Below are 22347 nucleotides of genomic sequence, written 5' to 3' on the forward strand. Positions count from 1 at the left end.
GGAAGGCGAGACGCTACCAAGTTATTCGAAGCTGGACATTAATGAAAGGTGGACAGGAAAGTCGAAAGAAAGGGGATGAAGTGTGCGACGACTGCTTACCTAACTAAGACATTCCGCAATTCAGCCGGAGCTAGCATGTGAATTAATACGTCATGGACGGCTGGCTGTTGCTCTTGCTGTTGAAGTGCCCAACCGGCCTTGCATTCTATAGCTGGTTCTGACGTTTAACAACTCGACATTGAAAGCAATAACAAACAGTGCGGTAGGTATATGTAATTCTTCTTCGTCTCGATTTCACACATTTGAGTCTTTAGAGTCAACATTGTAAAACAACATCATACTTCTTAAATGACAGGGAAGTTGAAGGACAGCAACAGGGACCCTAAAACAGAGAAAGTACGATCCTAAAAGAAACAGCTCCATTCGCATAATCAGTACCAATGGACCTTCCATCAACATTCGCCCACAACGGCTGGAACGTCAAATACGGCGTCTTCGAACCGCAAACGACCGAGACTCAGAACCTCCAAACCGTCCTCTTCGTCCATGGAACACCATGGTCTTCAGAAGTCCACATCCCACTGGCCAAAGCCCTGCTATCGACGAAGCGGTACCGAGTGATTCTATACGATCTCCCTGGATATGGACAATCGCAAGAAGTTCCACGGGACATCAGCAGTGAAGGCAGTGCGATGGAGCTGTTCAAGCTGGATATGCAGATGGACACCTCCGTCAAAGCCCAAGGCGCTGCTCTTGCTGCACTCATTGAGCATCTGAATCTCACCAGTCCACCCTGTATCATCGCCCACGACATCGCCGGCGCTATTGTCCTCCGCACGCACCTCATCCACGACATCGACTTCGCCAGCCTCATGCTCCTCGAAACCAACACCGTTCTCCCCTGGGGCGATGGCTTCTACAGACTCGCCCGTGAACGACCCGAAGCATTCGTTGAGATGCCGCCTGCGATCTTCGAGGCTGTTGTACGAGCCGTCATTCGTAGCGCATCCCATGATCCTGAGACTTTCCCTTCTACGTGGGAAGATACGTTGGCGAAGCCCTGGACTCAAGACGGGAAGGCCTGGCGGCAGAGGAGTTTCGTGCGTCAAATTGCCCAAGCGAATGATGAGGACGTTAAGGAGATGCTCGATCAGGATCTCTACAGCAAAGTCCGCTGTGATGTGAAGATCGTGTGGGGAGAATCGGATCAGTGGATTCCGAAGGCGATGCTGGAGAAGTTGGGTGAGATGCTGGGGGAGAGGATGAAGGAGTTTGTGGTTGTGCCGGAGGCCGGCCATTTGGTTATGATCGATCAGCCGGAGACGATTGCTGTTGAGACTTTGGAGTGGCTATCAAAGACGTCAGCCTCATATTAGACAGGTAGTTGGAATTGAGATATACTATTAGATATTACTCGCCATGCATGCGCTTCGAACGCTGGGATTTCATACAACCGTCTCGAACGCCGTTCTGCTGAAGGTCCACCTCTCAAGCGACTAGACCACCGTGAAATCAGTGGGCTCAACCCCAGCAGCTCTCGAACCATAGTCCAGCCAGGTCCACAACAAGTCAAACGATTCAACTTCGTCGTCATCTTTCGAAGGAAGCCCATCGCAGCACGGAGAATTCCCACTCCACGTGCCCGCAATGATCATCGCCATCCCAATAAACTCGTAGGCTCCTTCCATCTGTAGGCTGGGACGCAAGACAAGAGGCATACAGGTCAGGCTCGGTAGAACGATCACATCATCGACGTGGGCCTGGCGAGGCACGCTCCAGGACGAGTAAGCAATGCCATTTCGTACACGAAAGGGTCGGCTTTCATGAGAGCGTTGCTTGCACCATCGGGCTCGATGCTTGTCCTCGTAATGTCGATGGGATGATCTTTCGGCACCGAAGAACTCAGGCTGGTGGTTAAAGTCCAGGGATTCGTAGACTGGTCTCTTTCTCAGCTCCATCGTCCCACAGTGTTCGCTAATATAATGTGGATGATTTTGACACATCAAAGGCTTGCTGTCGACTTCTCGCAAGGGTATGCTATCAGGAGCGAGCACTGGATCAGCTCGCCAGGGTAGGACTCGATTGAGGATCATCTGTTGGGTGCGGATCGACACTGTCTTGACATAGTCGTTGTTTTCGTTGTTCCTGTGGTCGACTGAGACAATGATAGCTTGCTGCTCAACTTTGGCCTTTACCAGCTTCTCGAACTCTGGTCCAATAGGTATAGACGGGAAGACTCGTCCCGACACATCCCCCAAGTCCGTCCCAAATAATGGACTGCTACGCATCCTGAAAGGCATATGGTCCGCCGCTGTTTGAGCGAATATGAAGCTGGTGACGATCTCGTCTGCCACGAGCTCGCCAACGACGCGGCCGCTCATGATCAAACACTCTGGTCGAGAGAGGTCCGGGGCACCAAGAAACTGTTCTCGGAGGGTACGCGCACAGAGAAGTCGCAGTGCTTCCAGCCAGTAACCCCCCTTTCACCGGACGCTGCCAGTTGACAGCCCACGTTGGCAAGGCTTCTCCTTCAACATGCGCACCATACGAGGCGTTCAGATGAAGCAAGGCCAGACTTTGATCCCGTGCAATAACATATCGAGAGACGTCCTGGAAGACGTGGCTCACACTTTTGTTGTAATCAATCCGCAGTGACGGTTCCTCTGAGGTCGGGTCACCTTCAGTAATCACTGTTGTAGTCATTCCCACGACGCCGTAGATGCGATCACGAGGATCAGAGCACTCGCAGGTCGCAGTCCGCTTGAGAACATTCATGATGTCCTTGCGTTGGGGTTGTAAGTCCAGTAGTAGGGGGTTACGATAGTCTCCTAGGCGGCGAGTCAGGACTTCCTCTTGAGAGGCGACCTCGAGCCCGAGTAGTGATCGTTGCAGGGCCCTGGCAAGTTTCCGCCATTTAAACCCAGGGAATTCACTAGTCATGAGATGCAATCTTTGTAGTGTCGTCCATGGTGCAACGGAGTAGCCGCACAGGAAGGCCAGTTTCCTGGCGGCCCACATCTCCTGTCGTACCCAAGTGCGAGGGAACCATTTTCTTCGCGAGAGGTCCCGTAAACCAAAATATAGCACACGCTGATGCATGTCGCAAATGCTCCACAGTGTCGATTGTTGTTTCAAGATAAAGTCGTTGGCCAATCTAAAAGTCGCTTCAGTTTTTGGGCCATGCTCTCCCAGCCACACAACAACAGTATCAGCATCTTGGAAGAAAAAGAAGATGTTCCGAATGTGCGCCGACTTCTCTTTAGGGTCATGCTGATTGATGCAGATGGCATCGATCCAAACTCGGACTGGCCCGCTGGAGTAGCTGAGGCGAACAAGGGCACGGAACAGATTGCTGGTGATGGGATACATCTCATGGTTGACTTTTAAAACCCGATCGAACCGTGGATCTCCCCAGGTGTAAGACAATGCAAAGTATGGGACCAGCTCATTGCGCTCTTTGATGACCAGTCCGCGGCCTCGAGTTACGGTGGCCACATCGAGAGTGGTGATGAGATTGGGAGAGCCCTCCTCGCGACGCAGGATAAGCAGTCTGGTCTCCCATGGATTGATAGGCGTGTACAGTCTCTTCGCGACGATAGTCTGTTCTTCGACATGACCGGCCAGAGGAAAGTCCGTGTCGAGCACATCTAATTGCCTCGCGTCTAGCTCGCAGCCTCTGCAGGGCAGTTGTATTTCGGCAAGAGATGGAGTGAGCGAGGAGATGAAGGAGTTGGGAGGCGGGAGCGTATCCATGAGATGAGGCAAGACCTGTCCAACACAGTCAATGAATTCGTGGGCAAAACAGCCCGGGTTTCGCGTACCAGGCAGGTGGAGAGGTGTGAGCCGATCATGTGCTTTTGTGTAACACAACACGGGCCACCTGCAGGTAAGGACCTTCACTTCGAGCTCCATGAGACTTGGCTACAACATCATCATTCAGCAGAGTTGTTTACAGCCTCGCCCTCGCCTGGTATTCAATCGCAAACGAAAGCTTGGGATCATGATGCATCTCCCAATACCCATCCCAGATCTTCTTCGTTATCGGTCCAACCCTCCCATCGCTCACCTTCTCCCCATCCAACGACGTAATCGGCATGACACCGCCAGCAGTCGTGCACATGAAAATCTCGTCCGCACGATAACACAGCTCGACAGGAACGACTTCCAGCCGAACTTCATACCCCAGCTTCCTCGCCACTTCTATGACGCTCTTGCGAGTTACGCCTTCGAGGACGCCGCGGTCGGGGGTGTAGAGAATGTTGTACTTGATAAGCACGATGTTGAAGCCGGAGCCTTCCGTCAGGTTACCATCGCCGTCCGTCAAGAACGGATAATGTGCTCCTCTATCTGCCGCTTCGAACATCCCTCGGGTCAAATCGCCCCATTGCAAGTTCTTCACCGTGGGATCGAAAGCTCCCGGTGGTGTGCGCCGTACTGTCCTGGCGATGATGGCTGATCCAGTCCCATTGAGTTGCAGCTCGGGTTGCATGACCCAGATGTAAGGCGTTATGAACAGGTACAGGTTATGCGATGCAGGCGCCGCGCCTTGACTTGCGTTCATCATCTGATCCCTCACGCTCTGCATGCCTCTTGTGCAGATAAGCTCGACAAAAGCATCCCGAATCCCACTCTCGCTGACCATCCTCACCAGGATATTCTTAATCTCTGCCTTGGAGATGGGTAGTTTGAGTCGGATCTTGCCGCAGCTGAGTTCAAATCTATCGAGGTGGTCATCCAGGCGGAAGAAGCGGCCGTCCCAGACTGATGGTACATCGTAGGTGAGATCGCTGTGCAGGAAGCCTTGGTCCATGAGTGGGATCTTCGCTTCTTGGAGTGGAACGAGGTCGCCGGCGACCCAAGCGACGCCTTTTGCGAAGGGGTGGCTGCTCTTGGATAGTTGTGAGCATCTTTGCTGGTAGGCCGAGAAGAGTTGTTGCATTGTCGTCATCTTGGAAAAGCAGGAATGTAGCTGTCTTGTCCTTTGACCGTGGCGTGCGGTTGTTATGGCGTCAAATCAACGGTTGTGCTCGTCTTGAAGCCTTTTTGAAGTCGTAAGATGCGTTGAGAAGTAAGATACGTGAAGACAAGAAGAAGAGCTGGAGCTACAACTGGGATGGAGAACAAGCTCCAATGCGGCCAACTTTTTGCCCGAATGTCATCGTCGGGATTCCAGATCAAGATCTGCCGCCTTTCACGTGTGAGCCACTCTCGCTGTGTATGCCCTATGCCATCTGGTTGCAGAAAGCAGACAGAGATGATACGAAGCAAAAGCTTCAGTGCCGCGCAGGCATTATCGCTTCGAAAGTTGAGCATCTGCTTTCGATGCCATGCCGCACATCACACGCTGCGATTCTTGATGCCAGGTATTTTCGAGTCGCTCATATCATACACATTCCGTCTCATCCTCACCTCCTGCCACCAACCGCCCGATGATTCAGGTTCGCTCTTGCCGCGGTTCCCAGCTTGTGCACGCCCTGCCGCTTCTCCCACACGCTGCTCCTGCCCTCAACCACCGCAATCAACTCTTCCGCCACTTTCTGCGCAAACATGTCATTGCCACTGCCTCTGCTCTTGCGCTTCGCAGCAGCATCCAAAATCCACTCGAATGCCTGTCGTCTCCGCTGTCTCAGGCCCAACGGCACAGGGATCTGCAGAGCCACACCACCGCCGGCTGCTCCCCTTTGCGAGCGAATGCGTAGCAGTGGCGCTACACTGTCTACTGCGAGTGTGAGGTAGAGGGTGGGATTGAGCGGGAGATGACTCGCTGGCGGCGCACCAGGGAGCAACGGTCTGGTCTCGCTGTAGGTTGGCGCTGGAGCAGTGCGCAGGATGGTCAGAATGGTGGCCATGTTGCGCTGAGCCACCGACTTCTTGCCATCCTGCATGAGGAGGTTCGTGACCTGCGTGACTACAGGATCGTAGCGGTGGTCTTTGCGGAGGTTGTTGGGGAGCGGCATGGTGGGGAGAGGGAACTTGTGGCCCTTGGAGTCTTCGGGAGCGGGCTGGAGGTGGGAGGAGGCGTCTAGTGCTGCGTCGTACCGGGCGTGTTGCTGAGCTGTGGGCAGCAGTGATGAGTCTAGGGCAGCATCGCCAGGGGGGGAGGAGGTGGGAGTCACCTCTGCCCGTCGCCGTGCCAGCGTGGAGAAGGGTCTCGTGCCGGGCTTGGGGGCGCTGCCGTCCTGCTTGGCCTGCTCCTTCATCACTTTGGGAGCTTGCTGTCGTGTGTCCTTCTCGTTTTGGAGGATCTGTCGTGTCCAATTAGCCTCACATCCATTTCCTCGTCTCTCTTGTTTCCTTCCGTACCTCGTGCACCGGCGTGCCCTGTCCCTCGATGTCCGGCCCCGATCCGCCCTGGATCTTGGCCATCTTCGCCGCCTCCTCGCTGACGTGCTCCTGCTGCTGCATATTGGGGCCGACCTCACCGCCCTCGGCTTTGGGCAGAGTCTTGGACTTATCGTCGGCAAAGGAGCGTGCTGCTGGTCGCTTGACGCCAATCACGGCGTTGCTGGGCCGCAGGACGGTCGCGCGCGGTCGCAGAGCGCATTGTCGCAGGACGGGGAAGGGGTTGATGGGCGACGGCATCTTCAATGGCGGATCAATCAATTCAGGCGGCGCAATTGATGGGGGAGGGTGGATGGTTGTTCAAGCTGCGCAAGGATCGAGGTGCAGATGCTGCCAAGCCCGGCCTCGGCTGCCCCAAACCTTAAATCCAGACGTCACCTCCCAGATTCCAATGCCTCCCAGACACCCGTTTAATCGACATGCGGCGTCGCTCGGCATCTGTCATATGACAAGCTAATCGAGTGAATGATTAATCCAGAGACTCTCATACTGTGGCGGGGCCCGGCGTTAGTCTACTCCTGAATTTCACCACTTGCGCCATTTGCAATCATCCGGTGTTTCTCCCTGCCTCTTCGATATGGGAATCAGCAAGGTCAAGCAGGCTCAGAGAGCTCGTCGAATACGGGAACAGTCTAACACCACGCTCGAGACTATCTCAGCAGCAGGAGTGCACAGGCCCGTTAGAAGTCGGAGGCGAACACATATATCTCTCCTGGATGCGGATATTACTGACCCCCTCCCTCGCTGCACCGTGAGATGGGCCGACAACACGACTTCTGAGATCCCCTTGACCAAGCTTCTCAAACCCAGCATCTGGCACACAATCAGCGGCCTCCAGCATATAGAGGCGTCAAACTCTCGTCCCACAGCTCAAGCCGTCCAGCCAAGACCAGCCAGCACCGCTCTGGCAGACCTCCGACAAGCCAACGAGGCTCGAGCACGACTCGAAGCTGAGCTGGAAGAGTCCAAGTCGCGGAATCTGGCACCCGTGACCCAGAATGAGATGCTGAAGGAATCCTCTGACCAGGATGCCTGCGCTGTCAAGCTTCTGAAAACGAGAGCGAGGAAAGACATCCTAACCATTGCCAAACTGAAGACGCAGGTGCACCAATTGCGAACCCAGATGCAAAGTCTAGATGCGGAGCGGAAAGCCTTGAAAGTTGGTGAGTACATACAGCTCCAGTAACACCAATAACCCGAAGACATTGACTGATACTGACTCGGACAAGATCTCGCTAGGGTCAGCAATGCTGTCGTGTCGTGGGGCTTTCAGGACGTCGATGCCATCCCTATCATTTGACAAAACAGTGTAGATCTACTGTTTCGAACTAAGAAATGCGCCAGACTCCCCGTTTGACCTTTGCCAGGGCAGCACCTTCAGCTTCCTGCTTACATGGACGCGGAATACTGCTTCCTTGATCCTCTGCTGTTGAAGATTCAGCAATCCACCAAATAAGGAAACTCCATCGCGTCGAAAGTGTTATGATCTTGTGAGCATCTCCTTCGACCCAGCAGCTGCGAATGAAGCCGACAAAGCATACCAAGGCACCCCATTCTGATTATGCAGGGCTTGCTGCGGAACACTGACCCTGCAGTTGGACTGCCACTGGTGCGCATCTTTGACGAGATTGACCCTGCCCGCGTTCGTTGCCCGCTGCGGAGAATTGCCCCTCGAAAAACGCTCGTTCCTGTGGTTCATGCGAGACCACGATCTTCCGGACCCTGAGGCATGTCCGTGGGAGCAGGGTTCCCGGAGTCCGGCTCCCTGCAACCCAAAGGTTTGCTCCGTTGCAGGCCAATGCACTTCGCGACTGCTCCACTGGTACATTGAATTGAATTCGCAACCGTCGCCCTGTCTCGCAGTGGCAGATTCGAACCAGACGCAGAGACAGCCACCAGATTGTCGTCGACGAGGCCAGACTCTGCAAGGACGGCTGCTGGGAACATGTAAAGAGCACGACCACCGCAAGGTGTTGCGACAAAGAAGAATCCCGGGCATCATATAGAACGATGCACAGAAGAACAACGTAGCAGCTAGCGTCTTCCGCGTGAGCTTAGAGAAAACTGCAACTACCTGTTCGGGCTCGAGGGTCTTCTTCTTCCCGCTGGAAGAGGTGGGCAGGAGTCCGTCGTGACATGCACTCCATCGTCGATTCGATTTTTTCCATCGACGATGTGGCCACATACGCCTTCTCTCTCTGCAGACATAAGATGTCTGTGTCTGTATGCGTGGAGCAACCTCCCAACTTCACTCCATCTTTCGAAGAGGCGCTCTACTCTGCTCTACTAGAATTGCGCCTCCACATCATTCAACCAGGCATGGCTTCTCAATTATCTGGTCTTGTATTTGCAGGCTCCAATCTTAGCCCGTCGGTGGGTGAGGACTTCTTCATCCCGCCTTCGAAACAAGGCACTTACCACATGGACTACACTGGTGTGTTTGATGACTTTTCCTGCCGCGGCTCGGCCATTCATCAAGCCACACGACCTGACAATGCCTCAACGACTTCGCTTCCGTACCCGCCGCGCGGCAGTTCAAGACGAGCTAGACGGCGATGGATCTGGACGGTCAAGGGTTTGTTTCTGCGACTGGAGACCATTGTCGAGGAAATATGAAAGAAGCTTTGGTCTTCATCTCGGACAACATTCCATCCTGCAGAAGCCTTCTGCCGTGTCTCATGGCGAATCGGCAACGAGAACATACATGACGCTGCAAGACGTTCCCGTGCAAGCTTGTGGAGCGGGTGTCCGGTCTGGCTTGTGCTGAGTTCAGGCCTAGAGCACAGAGTCTATGCCGAGATGCAAGGTCTTCTCAACACTCCAAGAAAAGTTCCAAAGAGAAGAATGCCCGAGTGGGAGCGGCCGCGTCTGTGACGCCGAATACAGGTGCATGGGAAGTAGGGTGCTCCGGCTTCCATATCCCGTGATCCGGTCCAAGATTGGACCCTGCAGCAGAGCTTCCACGACGTCCAACTACCACGAACTTCACTCGCCGGAGCACGCCAGCCGGCCTTCCGTAACCGCCACGAACATACAACAACACCCCGAGCGAGATGATTATGATGAGTTGATGATGGGTCACGAGCTCCAGTGCATGAACGCTACAATGAGAACTGCAAGATATACGAGAAGAAAAATTGCCTTGTCGCTGCCGGCAGACACGCATCCGATTATGTCTGCACCGACCAGCAGCCACTTGAAGAAGTAAAGATGACGGCTTGTTCTGCGACGGAGCTTGGAAGTGCTGGTCCGTCTGAGACATGGATTTCATCACCGGCGGGAATTGGTGCACGGCGATCAGCACTCCTATGTTGGATGTGAAAAGGAGTCACGAAAGAAAGATGAACGCCGTCCTGCTGCTAGGCACATGCACAACGACCGTTGGAGCTACAAGGAGCAAGAATAGCCCAAGGATGCTGCTATCCCATGCGATTTGCACCGATCTGAACAACAGATCTCGCTGGACTCTCCTAACCAGGTCTCCTCTGCCGTCTCCAAGGGGCTTTCACATGAAGTAGTGTCGATCGCCGTTGACATTAATTGCATCTGGGCCTTTTGCCAGAGGCTCTGAGCGATGCGTACCAACACATGAATATGAAGAGAAGCTCCACCTCCACGAGCTCAATGTTTTGAACGTACCTCTCCACTTTCTTCACCACGTCTTTCCTTGGTCGCTGCTATGGATCACCTCTGCCCACGAGAGTGCCTTGCTGGCGCTGTTTGTCTTGTCTGCTTCTCGAGACCGGATACAGAACTGGACACGTATGTCGGACCAAGGACGGTCGGGACTCCTGGGAAGCGGTCGGCCACTCTGTCTCCCAGCCCCTCGAGGTCAACTCTGAGCCCACTCTTCATCAACGATGGACATCATGCAAGGCCAAGGACAGCTGGCCCTAACCTCACAAGCACGGCTTCAGGCATTTCCCGCCAGCCATCACCACTACCTTCGCCTTCACCATGCCCATCCCGGATGGCCATCAGGGAAAGCACAAGACCCAGCCGCTCCCTCTTCCAACGACTAGTCAGCAAAGTCGGACCTCACATCAAGAAGGCAAGATCTTCGCCGCCAACTTGTCGTCTTCCAAAGACGCCGTCCACACTGTCATTGTCGTCACTTGCATCTTCTCTTCGGCCCAACGACTCTGCCGTGGACCTCTCACAGCTTCGGCTGCGTCCAAGCAAAAGTTCGCTGAGGCATGATGCGAGAATCTCAGCCGAGAGATTGCGATGAATGCAGTGTCACCAATTGAGAGATGGGGAAACGAGCAATCAGTCCGTGGATGGGACAGAGACTACACCAAAGAAATGATTGAGTGTCGATATCATATTACAAAGTCGAGGAGCTCGGACTACGTGAAGATCAAGTCGCCTTCATTTACGCCTTTGCTCTCCCGCCAGACAACAAGAATGCTACGCAAGAAAAGAGTCGTGTCGCTGCACGACGAGATCAGAATAGATCCAGCATTTGTCAAGTTGGAAATGCTGTCACTGTTCGTGGCGAGATCCTAGTGACTTGCCAAGATCAGATTCAGCGTCGACTGGCGAAGAATTTGACTTCAAACCCAAGGTCTGAAGATGTGAAAGAGAGCCAGAAGATGCGCACGATGAGAGGAGGGTGCGGGTGGGAGAACACGTCCGGAGCGGCGTCGGGAGTTTCAGCGCCATCAAGGGCCGTGGAGGTCAAGTTGTAAACTGCGAGGGAGCGAGATAGCAAAGTTCTGTCGAGAATTAAACACCATTCGGTCAATTCCTTCTTCACCGACGTTCGAGAGAGCCTGATATTCTCAATCGCCTGCTTCACGCTGTTCCACCTTCTAACAGCAAGCGCCAATGCCCTCTCCACAATTCCCATCTGTCCCTTGCAGATGACACGTTGCTCCTCCACCTTCGCATGGACCGAACGAGGTCCACACGCAAGGGCCACTTCCACAGTAGCAATACATCTGTCGAATCATTGTCAGTCGAAGGTTACATCCATAGCCTTGGATATGTGACAAAAACTCACCGGCATGGTCTTATCAGTGCTGCATGCCCACTCGGGACTGTCAGGCACGCAAAGCGGCTACTTACTCCCAATCTTTCTCCAGATATCTATATCCTCATGTGTCCGGAGCTCTTCGCTGAACGCCGTCCAAATCTCAATGTTAACTCACCCATCTCGGCGGAGAAGTCAGCGTGGGAGTTTGTGGCTGGCACATTCGTCCACGAATTACTCCACGTTATATCCGATGACTGTAAGTCGGAATCCATCAATTGGGAAACGTGCATTGCTCATGTGCTTGTGCCAGTCAACGATCGTGTGTTTACTGACCCCAATGGAGTGAGAACGCTTCCGCACGGGCCACTAGCAATATTTGCGATCCCGAATCAAATAGGGGCGAGTGGAGGAAAGGTCTGGAAGGCCAACATTGGTGCCGTCACGACTATCAATCAGCCTAGCGGATACCAAATCTTCTCAGAGGAGTGTCAGTATCCCGGTACGAAGTGGTCCGTTGACCAACAACAGTAGGCATGTTCGTTGGAGGTGGGGATGAGACGCAGAGAGTGGACAGAGAGACTGCCAGCTTGTTAGATAGTAAGCTTGTCGTGAGGCTCCAGAGCATAATGATACAACTCCCAGTATACTGAAGCAAGAGCGCACGTCTTGCTCCAGTGCTGAGCCCATCTTGTTCTATAGCATCGATCTCGGCCGTCTGGATGTTTTCCTGGAGACAAAACGAACACTTCAAAGTCAGATGATGGATTTGTTATTGAACAACAGGCAACAGAAGCTGAATGTGTACCTATGTGGACGGCGGTAGCTGCTGCGCTAGCGTAAACTATGATTTCCAGGCTGCCTATTTAAACCGGTCAGCTGCCGCTCTTTTTCAAGCCATTCTCACTCAGACTACTTTTAATTGCTCACGGCCTCCTTCGCCAGCACGATCGCCAATAGATCACTGCTTCATAATGATGGGCTACAAAGGGAAGGCGACGACTAGTGTGACGTCGCTTTGCTCTTTACCCAGAGATATTCTTTTCAGCATCAGCGACATTCTCCAACGCGAAAGCCCAACATCCCTGTCTTCTCTCAGCCTCGTCAATTCGCAGCTTCATCGCCTGGCGCAGTATTGTCAGCACCAGCACGTCAGGATTGAGATTTTGGGCGACACCCTGATCAAGCGATGCGCAATCATTGAATCAAACGGTCTCGAGGCTGCCGTCCGACAGCTCACACTCGTCGATATTCCCGGTGGCAATATGCAACCTTGCTCGAAATACCGTCAGCACATTGACATGATCGGTCGGGTGTTACCAAGATTTACTGGGCTGAAGTCTCTGGATTATCGTGGGAACAGTGTTCCTGCGGCTATTCTGAGCATTCTTGCACCACAAGTCACTCTATCTGCGACGTTCCCTGGCTCTCCGAAAACGAGCCCCGCAGACGAACTACTCATGCGATTGTACAACAACGAGAACCTCTCGACTCTCAATGTCCAGTTCACGTGGATCCACGAGTCGGAGTGCCGACGCATCATGCGTCACTTGAAGGAAGTGATACTCACCTGCCCCAATCTGAAGTCGTTGACTCTGGACGTCTCGCAGCCAACAAGCGGGTGCGTTCCGTCTTCTCAGCCTATCGAGTACGTCGGGCTTGGGTTTGAGTATGGCGAGAAGATAGCACCGCTTGAAGAGCTCATCTTACTTAATTATGGATTTGGGCGGGCATCACGAAGCCCTACTTCCGATGTTCCGAGCGACGTTACTGGCATTGTCGTTGCCAATGAAATTGACTACTGGGTGGAATCTTTCGACTGGTCAAGGTTGAAGAAGCTGAAGACCGGATACGAAAAGTTCGCTCTCAAGGCTGCAAGCCAGTTTACAGCTCTTGAAGAAGTTCACATTTTGAACAGCTGGCGAAACCCGACGATGCATGAGTTTTTGAACCAGGTTGCAAACTCATTGCGGACGATCTCTGCTCCAACTCTGAGACAAGTCTCTCTTGATGGGCTTATGTGCCATGCTGGCACTCTAGAGACACTTCGCCTTCATCGAGCAGAAGACCACCAAGGCACTTGGCAGGGAGACTGTATTGATCTCGACAGCCTGGGCCAGCTTCAGTCCGGTTTACCATGTCTGCGGGAGCTAAGTGTGGATATCGCTCGCTCTGGGCGTTGGCCACTTACCGTTTTTGACGCCTTTGCTGGCTTCAATCGACTTCGAATATTGGATATTTGGTTTGAGCTTGGCCTTCAAGACTTCGAGCACCCGGTCGAGCCTCAGCTCACATTTGATACTGCCAGAGACGTCTGCGAGTACCTAAGGTCCCGGTGTCCTAAGCTACAGAGGATGCACCTTCACTCTGGTCACGCTCCACCCATTGGTTTCGGCTTTCCCTCTGTTCAAGCCTTCTGGCCGGAACAAAACAGCACATCATTTGTTTGCGAGCGGTCTGAACGAGATGATGCAGTTGCGAATGATCGTTTCATTATTACATGTCCTAGACTGGAGCAGCGAGAGAAGAGTCTTCGTCGGGAGGAAGAACGAGAAAGGGGTAATCGGAAGCCAATCGGTGCTCAGCTCCGGAACCATCTACATAAGACGTTCAAACCTACGTCCTACCGCCGGAGAAAGACAGCCGAGGATGCTTTTTCTACGATTGGTAGATCACGACGTCTACGGAATGAAGCATCTCTAGTTGCACAGCAAGGACCAACACCTGTGAGTCTTTGGGAAGGCCATTACTGGTAGACCAATGTTATAAGCCGACGGACCACGCTGGCAAAGTCCGAGACTGCGCCGGCATGCCTTCCTATAGATCGCCAATGTTGCAACAGTACTGGTCATTTTCTCGGAATCAAAAACCCTTTGAAGTATTTCTCAACCGGATCAAATTCTTCCAGCCCGCCTTGGTGCGCCACATAACCGTCTGGCCTCAACAGTGCTAGTCGCCCCTTGTGACGATCCACCCCATACTTCTCATACGCTGAACCGATGCGGTGCCCGAATCTATTGGTGATGTCCTCATCGTAGAAGACCTTGTCGTAGTTGTAGCCCAGCTCAGGATGGAACGGATGGAAGATGTCGGGTAGATCGAGGAGGTCGACCGTCAATGAACTTGTGGTGTGTACAAGGATATTATCAAAGGTCGAGTCTGCTTGACAGCCTGGCAATGAATACTGCTCCATCAGAGTACGGATCCACTTGGCAAGGGCTCTGAGTCGCTCCAAGTGCGCTGAGTCGGACACATCTCCGGCAAATACCACAAATCGAAATCGGCCGTCACTGCGGAACGACTTGCCAAGATACTCGATGGCGGCATCGGCATGCTTACGGACTTGATAAGACGGCATTCTCATGCCAACTGTGATACCTGATGGCAGTTTGCCCTGATCCATGACAGAAGACGCGGCTTCAATCGTATCTGGCGATGAGAGGGTAATGCTGCTTGGTGGGTAGATGACCTGCAGTCCGTGGATCAGGGGTACAAACTTGTGGGTGATTATACTTTCCCAGGTGACCCTAAAAGTCTTAATGCCAGGCGGTGGTTTGGGAGGCTCGTTGCCGGAGATGATAGCAGCCCACTGTCGGTCGAAATCGACGAGTTGTTGGCCAAGGACAAGTCTTTCCGAATGATACGTTTCCAGCAGATCTGGTTTAGCCAGGCCTTTCACCACCAGGTTGATCTTCCATAATAAGTTGTAAGTATCTGCCATACTGACATTCAACCCTTGCCCAGCCTGAGGCGAATGAGTGTGTACAGCGTCACCCGCAAGGAATATGCGGTCAGATTCATGAGTGTTATGGGTTGCAACACGCTGGCCGACCCGGTATGCTGCCCACCATTCACACTTCTTGTAGGTGAGCGTGTACGGATGCAACATTTTCTGTGCTGCTGCCAGAATCGTGTCTGGGGTTACGCTTGACTGGATAAATTTCCCGTGCTCATTGCTCTTCGCCGAGCCCACGACAGTGTAGACACGGATCATGCCACGTTCTCGCGCAATCCACATGAGACCAGTGCCTCGTCCTTGGATGATGCTGTTCGTTCTAGCGCTCGCTGCGACCTGCGTTAGCACTATAAGATCGATAAGTTCAGATTTGACCGCCACTGACGAAAATCTGTCAAGGGATGAATGTCCATGACTCCCCAGATGACATCCATATCGTCGCCAATCATTGGAATCTGGAGATTTCGGCGGATCCAGCTGTGAGCACCGTCGCACGCAACGACGTATCTGGCTTTTATGATCTCGTCTTGGACACCCGGTCTGCCCGTCGTCGCAAGCAGCTCCTCGTCGTTATCAACTCGAATGTCATTGTCGGCAGTGAAGCTCGCCATCCCGCCATTTGTGGATATGTTGCGAACTGTGACTCTCACAGGGTACTCACTACCCTGCTGAACCGATATACTTTCCGTCATGAGTCCCCTCTCAACTTCGATGTCGGAATGCTGGCGGACATAGTCTAGGAGTATGTGTGCCATCTTGGCTTGGGTCAGCCCCACTGAGGTGAATGGGGATGGCGGCTCCCATGTGCGAGAGGAGGCAGCCTGCCGCGTGACTCTTCCGTCAGAACCTTGAACCCAGCTGTGGGTCATGGTAAATTCGTTGCCATGCTGTAGCACTGCATCAGCCAGACCAAAGGTGTCTAAGATCTCCATCATTCTGGCATGAAGACCGTCGCCATGACCAGCCGCGAGTTTTTGTGGACGCTTGTCTATGATGCGGGCATTAAGCCCGTAAGCTGCGGCGCACGCAGCGGCCATCGTTCCTGCTGCTCCTGCTCCAACGATGAGTACATCCGTGAAGGACTGTTTCTGGTCCATTTCTGCTCTCATTCGGCTCGAGTGGGTCTATACTACGAACTAAAAATATATATAGTGACCTGGAGAAAGGTTGCAGTGGGGCCCACTAGCACTCGAAGATTGGAGACCGCACGTTCAAGGAACTGGTCGTCGCTCAGCTCTTTTAAAGACATATTTGCTCATCCTACAATCCAGTGTAAGCCCTAGCCCTTAACAAGGGTTGCTTACTTGGTTGACTAGGAGCGAAATGTTTGCGAAGGATTCGCTCGAGGTTCCTGCATTTCTGTGCGGACATAGACGACGGATAGCCTGATTTGTTGCGGTGCCAACATACATCGGGCCAGGTGGCAGCTGCTTGTACGTTGGTAGGAAACCAGATTCAAATTCGTCGTTCTCACAGATCTTAACAACGACCTTTGCCTCCTCCGAACAACGTACCCTCTCCTGATGGCGGGTTCCACGACGAAGGTTGGGAAATATCTGCATGAATTAGGGACCGAAAGGTCGAATACTTCTAGAAGTCTTGTCATTTTGAGAAGAGCACTTGAGGTTGTTTGGCGTAGAAGTTGAGAACTGCATCCAGTGCATTAGCAATCCCCAGTTTCTTACTCGCTTCGTGGAATTGCGATAAAGTGCAAGTTATGATGTTATCAATCCGACGAAATAAAACAAGCTTGAAGACTGATGTGACCAGTCTTCCCTCGATGTTCCACTCAAAACGGAAAATTGGTTGCCGTTACTGCTAAACCATCCAAGTAGCTTGGAGTACAGTCGGCAACACCGTTGTTTGTGGAACGACGAGGAGATCGCAAGTCCCTACGTTTCACTTGACGAAAGCCCAGGCAGGATTTCAGGCATTTAAGCATGGTCGTGTGGACGGGAATTCGAAAGCCCGAAAGTTCACTGACCAGTATTCGGTGATGCAGGAGCCTCATGCTTACCAACCGTATGGCGATTGTCCCCTGTTGATTGGACGCTTGCATCGAGTGTGTGGATAGTCGGCCGCAGCGCTCTCTAGACGCTGTGTGAGAATACGGGCGTTTCCTCTGGTGAGGCTGCAGAGGTATTGACGGCCTTGGCTCCGGTGCTCATGTTACCTCAGCAGCCCAAGGCTGTATCGACGGGCCAAATTTCCTCCGCTTCTGTTAGCCAAGGGGCTATAGCACCTATCATTATCTCAGACCTTTCACGTTGCTTTGAAATACAATAACCGGACAGAATGTAGCATAAAAGTAGCACGCTCCCAGTGGGACATTTGAAAGTCAAGTCGTCCTCGTCTAAACCACATGTCTAAACTCATTGTTGTCACAGGGGTCACCGGCACCCAGGTGAGCTTGAAGGCTAGGCTACAACGGAACTGATTCTAACATGACAGAACAGGGATCCTCAGTTGCGGAGACCTTTCTCAGCCTGCCCGGCTGGCGAGTTCGTGGTATCACACGCAATCCATCTGGCAAGGCTGCCACAGCGTTGGCGGAAAGTGGCGTTGAGATTGTCGAAGGCGACCTCGATGATCTGACTTCGCTTCAATTAGCGTTTGCTGACGCTAATGTGGTGTTCTGCAACACCGACTTCTTCGGCCATCTCTTCCAAGCCGTCGGTACTGGCCATCCGCAACCCCTGAAGCATGCATACGATAGGGAAGTCCAACAGGGAGTCAATATCGCCCAGGCTGCGGCTACATCCAAGACTTTGAAGACTCTCGAGCTTTTCGTATTCTCTGCTCTGCCAGACGGAAAGAAATGGAGTAATGGAAAGTACACCCACTTCTACCACTTCGACTCTAAAGTCGATGTCGTCAAAGCCATCAACGATCACTTTCCAGACTTGGCCGAGCACATGAGTTTGCTGCACATCGGTCACTACGTTGAGAATTGGAAGTCATCGCCCTTGATGGCTCCAGGGAAAGATGAAAACGGCACTTATGTGTTCAAAAGAACGTTCTCCCCGGACTTTGCCATGCCATTCATTGTGGCCAGCAAGGATACTGGACCTTACGTCAAGGCGCTCGTCGGTCTCCCACCCGGCCAAAACATCTTTGCGGTATCTGAGTACATGAAGTTACCAGATTGGGTGAGGCAGTGGGGCGATGTCTTGGGTGTGAAGGCCAAGTATCAACAAGTCTCGGATGATGAGTTCTTCGAAGGTGCACCACCAGCTTTCAAGCAAGAATTCGTGGACAATTTTCACTACGTGGAGGATTTCGGCTATACTGGAGGTGATCCGGACATCAAAACGCTTGATCAGGTACGTCGTAAAGTATGCAGTGGTAGCACGTTGACCGCTAATGTGTCGCAGATTGGTGTTGGTGTTTCAGTGACTTCTATGAAAGATTACTTCAAGGGAGAGGACTGGTCGTCGGTCCTTTGATGCTACGGCTTTACCACCACGGTCTTACCAACGCCTGCATTTTCAACGGCAGCGTCCCACGCTTCGTGCCATTTGTCAAGTGGATAAGATCCTACAATCTCGGTCCCACTGGGGTTTCCGAGCTTCAATATCCCGTTCTGCACCATATCAATGAGCTCCACCACAGCCTTAGGCTCGTACATGTACCTGCCATGTAGAGAAATGTTCTTCGCCCTGCGGGTAATTGTTAGCAGATGAAGGTCTCAGCTTCGAATTGACCTTCGCAACGTACACGATAAGCCCATGCGGGATGGCAAAATCCTCTCGGTAGCCTCCCATGAAACTGACTTGGCCACCGGGGTTAGAGAGCTTGGAGACAAGACTTGATCTGTGTGCTGTTGTGAGCCTGCATCGGACCAATGTCCAGGTATACGTCGATTTTCCCAGCCTTTTTCAACTCATTGGCATCTGCTTGCATATCTCCAGTAATCGGAACAGTCTGGAGGCGTTCGGCGTACGGAACGTTTCGTCTCAATTCAGCCAGCTTGCTCGTGTCGCGTCCCATTGCAATCACTCTGGCTCCCATAGCGAGGGTGAGGAGGACTCAGCACCGCCGAAAGGCCCATTTGCCGGTGCAATGATGACTGTCTGTCCTGGTTTCAGGCCATTATCTCGAAGACCGCTGAACGGTACCAGAGCCGTGGTTATGAAGTTCAGTTCCTCAATCTTGTATCCCAGCCCACCTGAGGATGGTTCGCCCAGCAGCCGATCTGCGTTCAAAAGTGTCAGATTCTCCAATGGAGCAAGGCAGTACTCCGCATATGTCCAATCTCGGTATCCTTCGGCCATGAGCTTCTTGGACCCAGACGAGAAGCCATCGTTGACCCCCGCCAGGCAAGCGTCGCTTTGGTTGTCCCTGGATCGGAGTATCATGTCGATAAACACCACATCTCCCCACTTCAGCTTTGTCGCATCTGGACCCGGCTCAACTATGCGGCCAATAGCTGATGTACCAATCGTCAAGGGCATGGGCAGAGAGATGGGCCGTTTCCCGAGGTACATGTCTCGCACGAAATGAAGTACTGTAGCACTCAGAACTCGAACAACCGCTGCTCCTCGAGCGGCTTTTGGTGTAGGAACAGTCTCGATATTTGGTCCATCGGATGGCGACCGGATAACCAACGCCTTCATCGTTTCGGGCAGACTGAATTCGTTTGACATGGTTTGCAATGCTTCTTGGCTGTAGAGCAACGCAGAAAAAGCGCAATGTCATATCATGACTCTATCTTCTATTTGGTCATCAAATACACTGAGGCTAGCTATGGACTTCAGCAAGGCTGACCTGCTGTATACCGCTTTCGTCAATTAACCCTAGCTGGGTCCATGCAAGGGGCCAAGAGGCTCATACATTTGCTGCGGTGATAGCGGCGATAAGCCTTGCTGTCACGGGCTTCCGTCAAAATTAGCGAGTCTGGTTTGTCAATCCATCCCATTTCACGAGATACGTTGACGAATTCGTCGAAGTAGGCGAGGTAAGGTGCTCATTCGTGAAACAGAAAGAGTTGCGAGCATCGGCAGACTTTAGAATGATCTGTGCCGAAGGGCTCGTGTTCAGTACGCAAACTTGCTCCAACTCCTGATTTTCTTCCCGTACAGGTAGAAGAGGATGGGAAACGGCGTCAACGCGATAGCCAAAAAGCCTAACAGACTTGTTGCCCACGGCACACCGAGGTTTGTGTACATCTGAGTCGCGAACAAGGGAAAGCCGGCAGCGAGAGCGCTCCTCGCAATGGTATTGGCAGCCAAAGCACTATTCGCGTTCGCCAGGTAACATTCCAGGAGATATGTCTGACAGGCTGTGAATAGCAGGAAGATACCCGCCCCGATAAACCCCCCTGCCAAGACCTGGGGCACCCAAGTTATGCTGGGAAATGATGTCCATGCGAACCAGAAGAGGCTAGATTATCACATGGTTAGCCTGGACCAACTATCCGTTCCTTATAAGCTACACCCGACTCACCCAATTATGAAGAGAAAGCTGCCGATGATCATGGGGGGAAGCTGGTCTTCAGGCTCGCGCGGCCGGCCTTGTGCTTTGGCCCGGTTGCTGGTGAGACGTCCGATCGTGTAGAATGCTGCGAAGCCCAGGTCGAAGCCCACAGCCAGAGACAAGAAGGGGAGCGAAGATACACCGCTCTCCCAGCCACGGACTGTGCCAAAGGCGTACGGGTAGGCTTCGAAGGTGAGGTACATGACGGCATAGATGAAGGCGTTGTATGCGGTCACGGCCGCGAGGATGGGCTCCTGGAACAACATTTGCATTGGCTTCACGCCATAGGTTCGGATGAGATGTTGGATTTCCACAGGGCTTTCGTCCAACTTGGCATGTAGTGACCAGTTGTTGGTTTCATAGCGTACTTTTGCAGCCTTGCGCTTGAGTAGCAATGGACCCCAAGACTCCGGAATGAAGAGAGATAGAACCAGGAATGGAGAAGATATGATCAACGTGAGCCTAGATTTGGTCAGCACAAGATTCATAAAAGCCGTTCTTCAAACACTGGTCTCATACCACATGGTCCACCTCCAACCGAGGCTGTCGTTCTTGACAGTAAAGCTGCCTATCACTGGGGCGATCTAGCAGCAGGTGTCAGCGGGTGGAGAGCAGAACATCCCAACCTCGTAATGACAACTTACTCCCGGGCCCAGAATGATCGTGACAGCCCAAGACATCATCGCAACAGTTCTTGGGCCTGCGCTCCACATATCAACTAGCATCCCCGGAACAACCGTTACCGTAGCGACTCCCCAAGCGCCCTGCATGAATCGACAAATCATTATTGTGTAGAGGTTCTGAGCCGTAGCAACGCCGATGGTGAAGCACATGAAACCGACGAATCCTATCAAGAATGGTCGAATCCGTCCAATGACCTCACTCAGAGGTGCCCATGCTAACGGCCCTACGAAGCTGTCAGAGACGTAAGAGTCTTCTTACTTATGGATCGTGAACGTACCGGCTGCGAAGCCCAGAACATAAAGTGCTATCGTGAGACCGATCACGGTCGGACTGACACCATAATCTTGGGAGAGAATCACAGTTGCGGATGATAGAACGCTGCTGCCAAACGTGACGACGAATGTGCACGAGGCGACGACGAGGGTCACGTAGAGCTTTTTGGCCAGCCTCCAGTTCTGCGGATTGTGAGAGTCGTTTGGCCCATCCCAAACAACAAGACTGTCCACATTGTGAGTATCTTTTGGTGTGTGCTTCTCCTCGTCTGGTATTTCCATATTGTTCTCCTTGCTCTTTATGGAACTGTCGTCTCCTTCGACGGTCTGCATGTCGGATTCTTGGGGCGCTGGTGATGCCTCAAACTCAAGGCTTGTCGGGGGAAATGGCAGTCTTTTGAGGAGCGAAAGTGATGGTTCGTAAGCGCTGCGGTATCAAGTCTGCATACTTTGTCATTGATGAGATCGCCGTCCCTTTTTCTGCGGCCGTAGACATGTCTCTAGCCTCGGGGCCGGATGTAGATATCAACGAGCAACCAATACTGATCACCAATTTGTATCCATCGGATCTATCGGGTAGTCGCAAAATACCGTATGTCCAGCAGGGATTTGAGATATCCTCCTTGGACACACTTCTCGCAGCCCGTCGCCAAATGTGGTATGTGTGCTTCACTGATCGCTCAATGCGGCATGTGTTCGACGGCAAGTCACATGGCTTTCAGTACGCCATGATGATGTTCCAGGAAGAGGATCCCCTCCTGAACACACTCTTCTAATGCAATGAGATAGGTATTGAGGACTGTAAACACTTTCTGATTGCGGAGACTATATTGTTTCAACAAACGAAATTGCATGTAACTAAA

The 22347-nt window shown here is 52.6% G+C and overlaps 11 protein-coding genes across 11 annotated transcripts; 5 read left to right on the forward strand and 6 right to left on the reverse strand.

Moving 5' to 3' along the window:
• Positions 1-440: 440 nt before the first annotated feature.
• M409DRAFT_30543 (uncharacterized protein) lies at positions 441-1376 on the forward strand (the record flags this gene model as incomplete). Its single annotated transcript, XM_033809975.1, has 1 exon — positions 441-1376. One exon carries the CDS (start codon positions 441-443, stop codon positions 1374-1376), a length of 936 nt encoding a protein of 311 aa, XP_033659897.1.
• A 120-nt stretch (positions 1377-1496) lies between these two features.
• Positions 1497-3753, reverse strand: M409DRAFT_30544 (uncharacterized protein; the record flags this gene model as incomplete). The annotated part of the gene is made up of 2 exons (XM_033809976.1): positions 1497-2423; positions 2488-3753. 2 exons carry the CDS (start codon positions 3751-3753, stop codon positions 1497-1499), a joined length of 2193 nt encoding a protein of 730 aa, XP_033659898.1.
• Positions 3754-3949: 196 nt separating this feature from the next.
• Positions 3950-4948, reverse strand: M409DRAFT_71351 (uncharacterized protein; the record flags this gene model as incomplete). The annotated part of the gene is made up of 1 exon (XM_033819130.1): positions 3950-4948. The coding sequence occupies one exon, from the start codon at positions 4946-4948 to the stop codon at positions 3950-3952; it is 999 nt and encodes a 332-aa protein (XP_033659899.1).
• A 457-nt stretch (positions 4949-5405) lies between these two features.
• M409DRAFT_71352 (uncharacterized protein) lies at positions 5406-6405 on the reverse strand (the record flags this gene model as incomplete). The annotated part of the gene is made up of 2 exons (XM_033819131.1): positions 5406-6245; positions 6304-6405. The coding sequence occupies 2 exons, from the start codon at positions 6403-6405 to the stop codon at positions 5406-5408; spliced, it is 942 nt and encodes a 313-aa protein (XP_033659900.1).
• A 514-nt stretch (positions 6406-6919) lies between these two features.
• On the forward strand, positions 6920-7642 carry M409DRAFT_30547 (uncharacterized protein; the record flags this gene model as incomplete). The annotated part of the gene is made up of 2 exons (XM_033809977.1): positions 6920-7505; positions 7572-7642. 2 exons carry the CDS (start codon positions 6920-6922, stop codon positions 7640-7642), a joined length of 657 nt encoding a protein of 218 aa, XP_033659901.1.
• Positions 7643-11443: 3801 nt separating this feature from the next.
• On the forward strand, positions 11444-11851 carry M409DRAFT_30548 (uncharacterized protein; the record flags this gene model as incomplete). Its single annotated transcript, XM_033809978.1, has 2 exons — positions 11444-11576; positions 11631-11851. 2 exons carry the CDS (start codon positions 11444-11446, stop codon positions 11849-11851), a joined length of 354 nt encoding a protein of 117 aa, XP_033659902.1.
• Positions 11852-12291: 440 nt separating this feature from the next.
• M409DRAFT_30549 (uncharacterized protein) lies at positions 12292-14073 on the forward strand (the record flags this gene model as incomplete). The annotated part of the gene is made up of 1 exon (XM_033809979.1): positions 12292-14073. One exon carries the CDS (start codon positions 12292-12294, stop codon positions 14071-14073), a length of 1782 nt encoding a protein of 593 aa, XP_033659903.1.
• A 92-nt stretch (positions 14074-14165) lies between these two features.
• Positions 14166-16150, reverse strand: M409DRAFT_71353 (uncharacterized protein; the record flags this gene model as incomplete). The annotated part of the gene is made up of 2 exons (XM_033819132.1): positions 14166-15382; positions 15439-16150. The coding sequence occupies 2 exons, from the start codon at positions 16148-16150 to the stop codon at positions 14166-14168; spliced, it is 1929 nt and encodes a 642-aa protein (XP_033659904.1).
• A 1265-nt stretch (positions 16151-17415) lies between these two features.
• On the forward strand, positions 17416-18499 carry M409DRAFT_38017 (uncharacterized protein; the record flags this gene model as incomplete). Its single annotated transcript, XM_033810845.1, has 3 exons — positions 17416-17457; positions 17510-18376; positions 18428-18499. The coding sequence occupies 3 exons, from the start codon at positions 17416-17418 to the stop codon at positions 18497-18499; spliced, it is 981 nt and encodes a 326-aa protein (XP_033659905.1).
• Positions 18500-18501: 2 nt separating this feature from the next.
• M409DRAFT_71355 (uncharacterized protein) lies at positions 18502-19699 on the reverse strand (the record flags this gene model as incomplete). The annotated part of the gene is made up of 4 exons (XM_033819133.1): positions 18502-18712; positions 18771-18825; positions 18857-19053; positions 19083-19699. 4 exons carry the CDS (start codon positions 19697-19699, stop codon positions 18502-18504), a joined length of 1080 nt encoding a protein of 359 aa, XP_033659906.1.
• Positions 19700-20089: 390 nt separating this feature from the next.
• On the reverse strand, positions 20090-21817 carry M409DRAFT_30553 (uncharacterized protein; the record flags this gene model as incomplete). The annotated part of the gene is made up of 5 exons (XM_033809980.1): positions 20090-20435; positions 20499-20990; positions 21048-21112; positions 21173-21435; positions 21490-21817. The coding sequence occupies 5 exons, from the start codon at positions 21815-21817 to the stop codon at positions 20090-20092; spliced, it is 1494 nt and encodes a 497-aa protein (XP_033659907.1).
• Positions 21818-22347: the final 530 nt, after the last annotated feature.

This window comes from Zasmidium cellare, assembly GCF_010093935.1.
Source record: "Zasmidium cellare ATCC 36951 unplaced genomic scaffold M409scaffold_66, whole genome shotgun sequence".
In the NCBI taxonomy this organism is placed as follows: Eukaryota; Fungi; Ascomycota; class Dothideomycetes; order Mycosphaerellales; family Mycosphaerellaceae; genus Zasmidium; species Zasmidium cellare.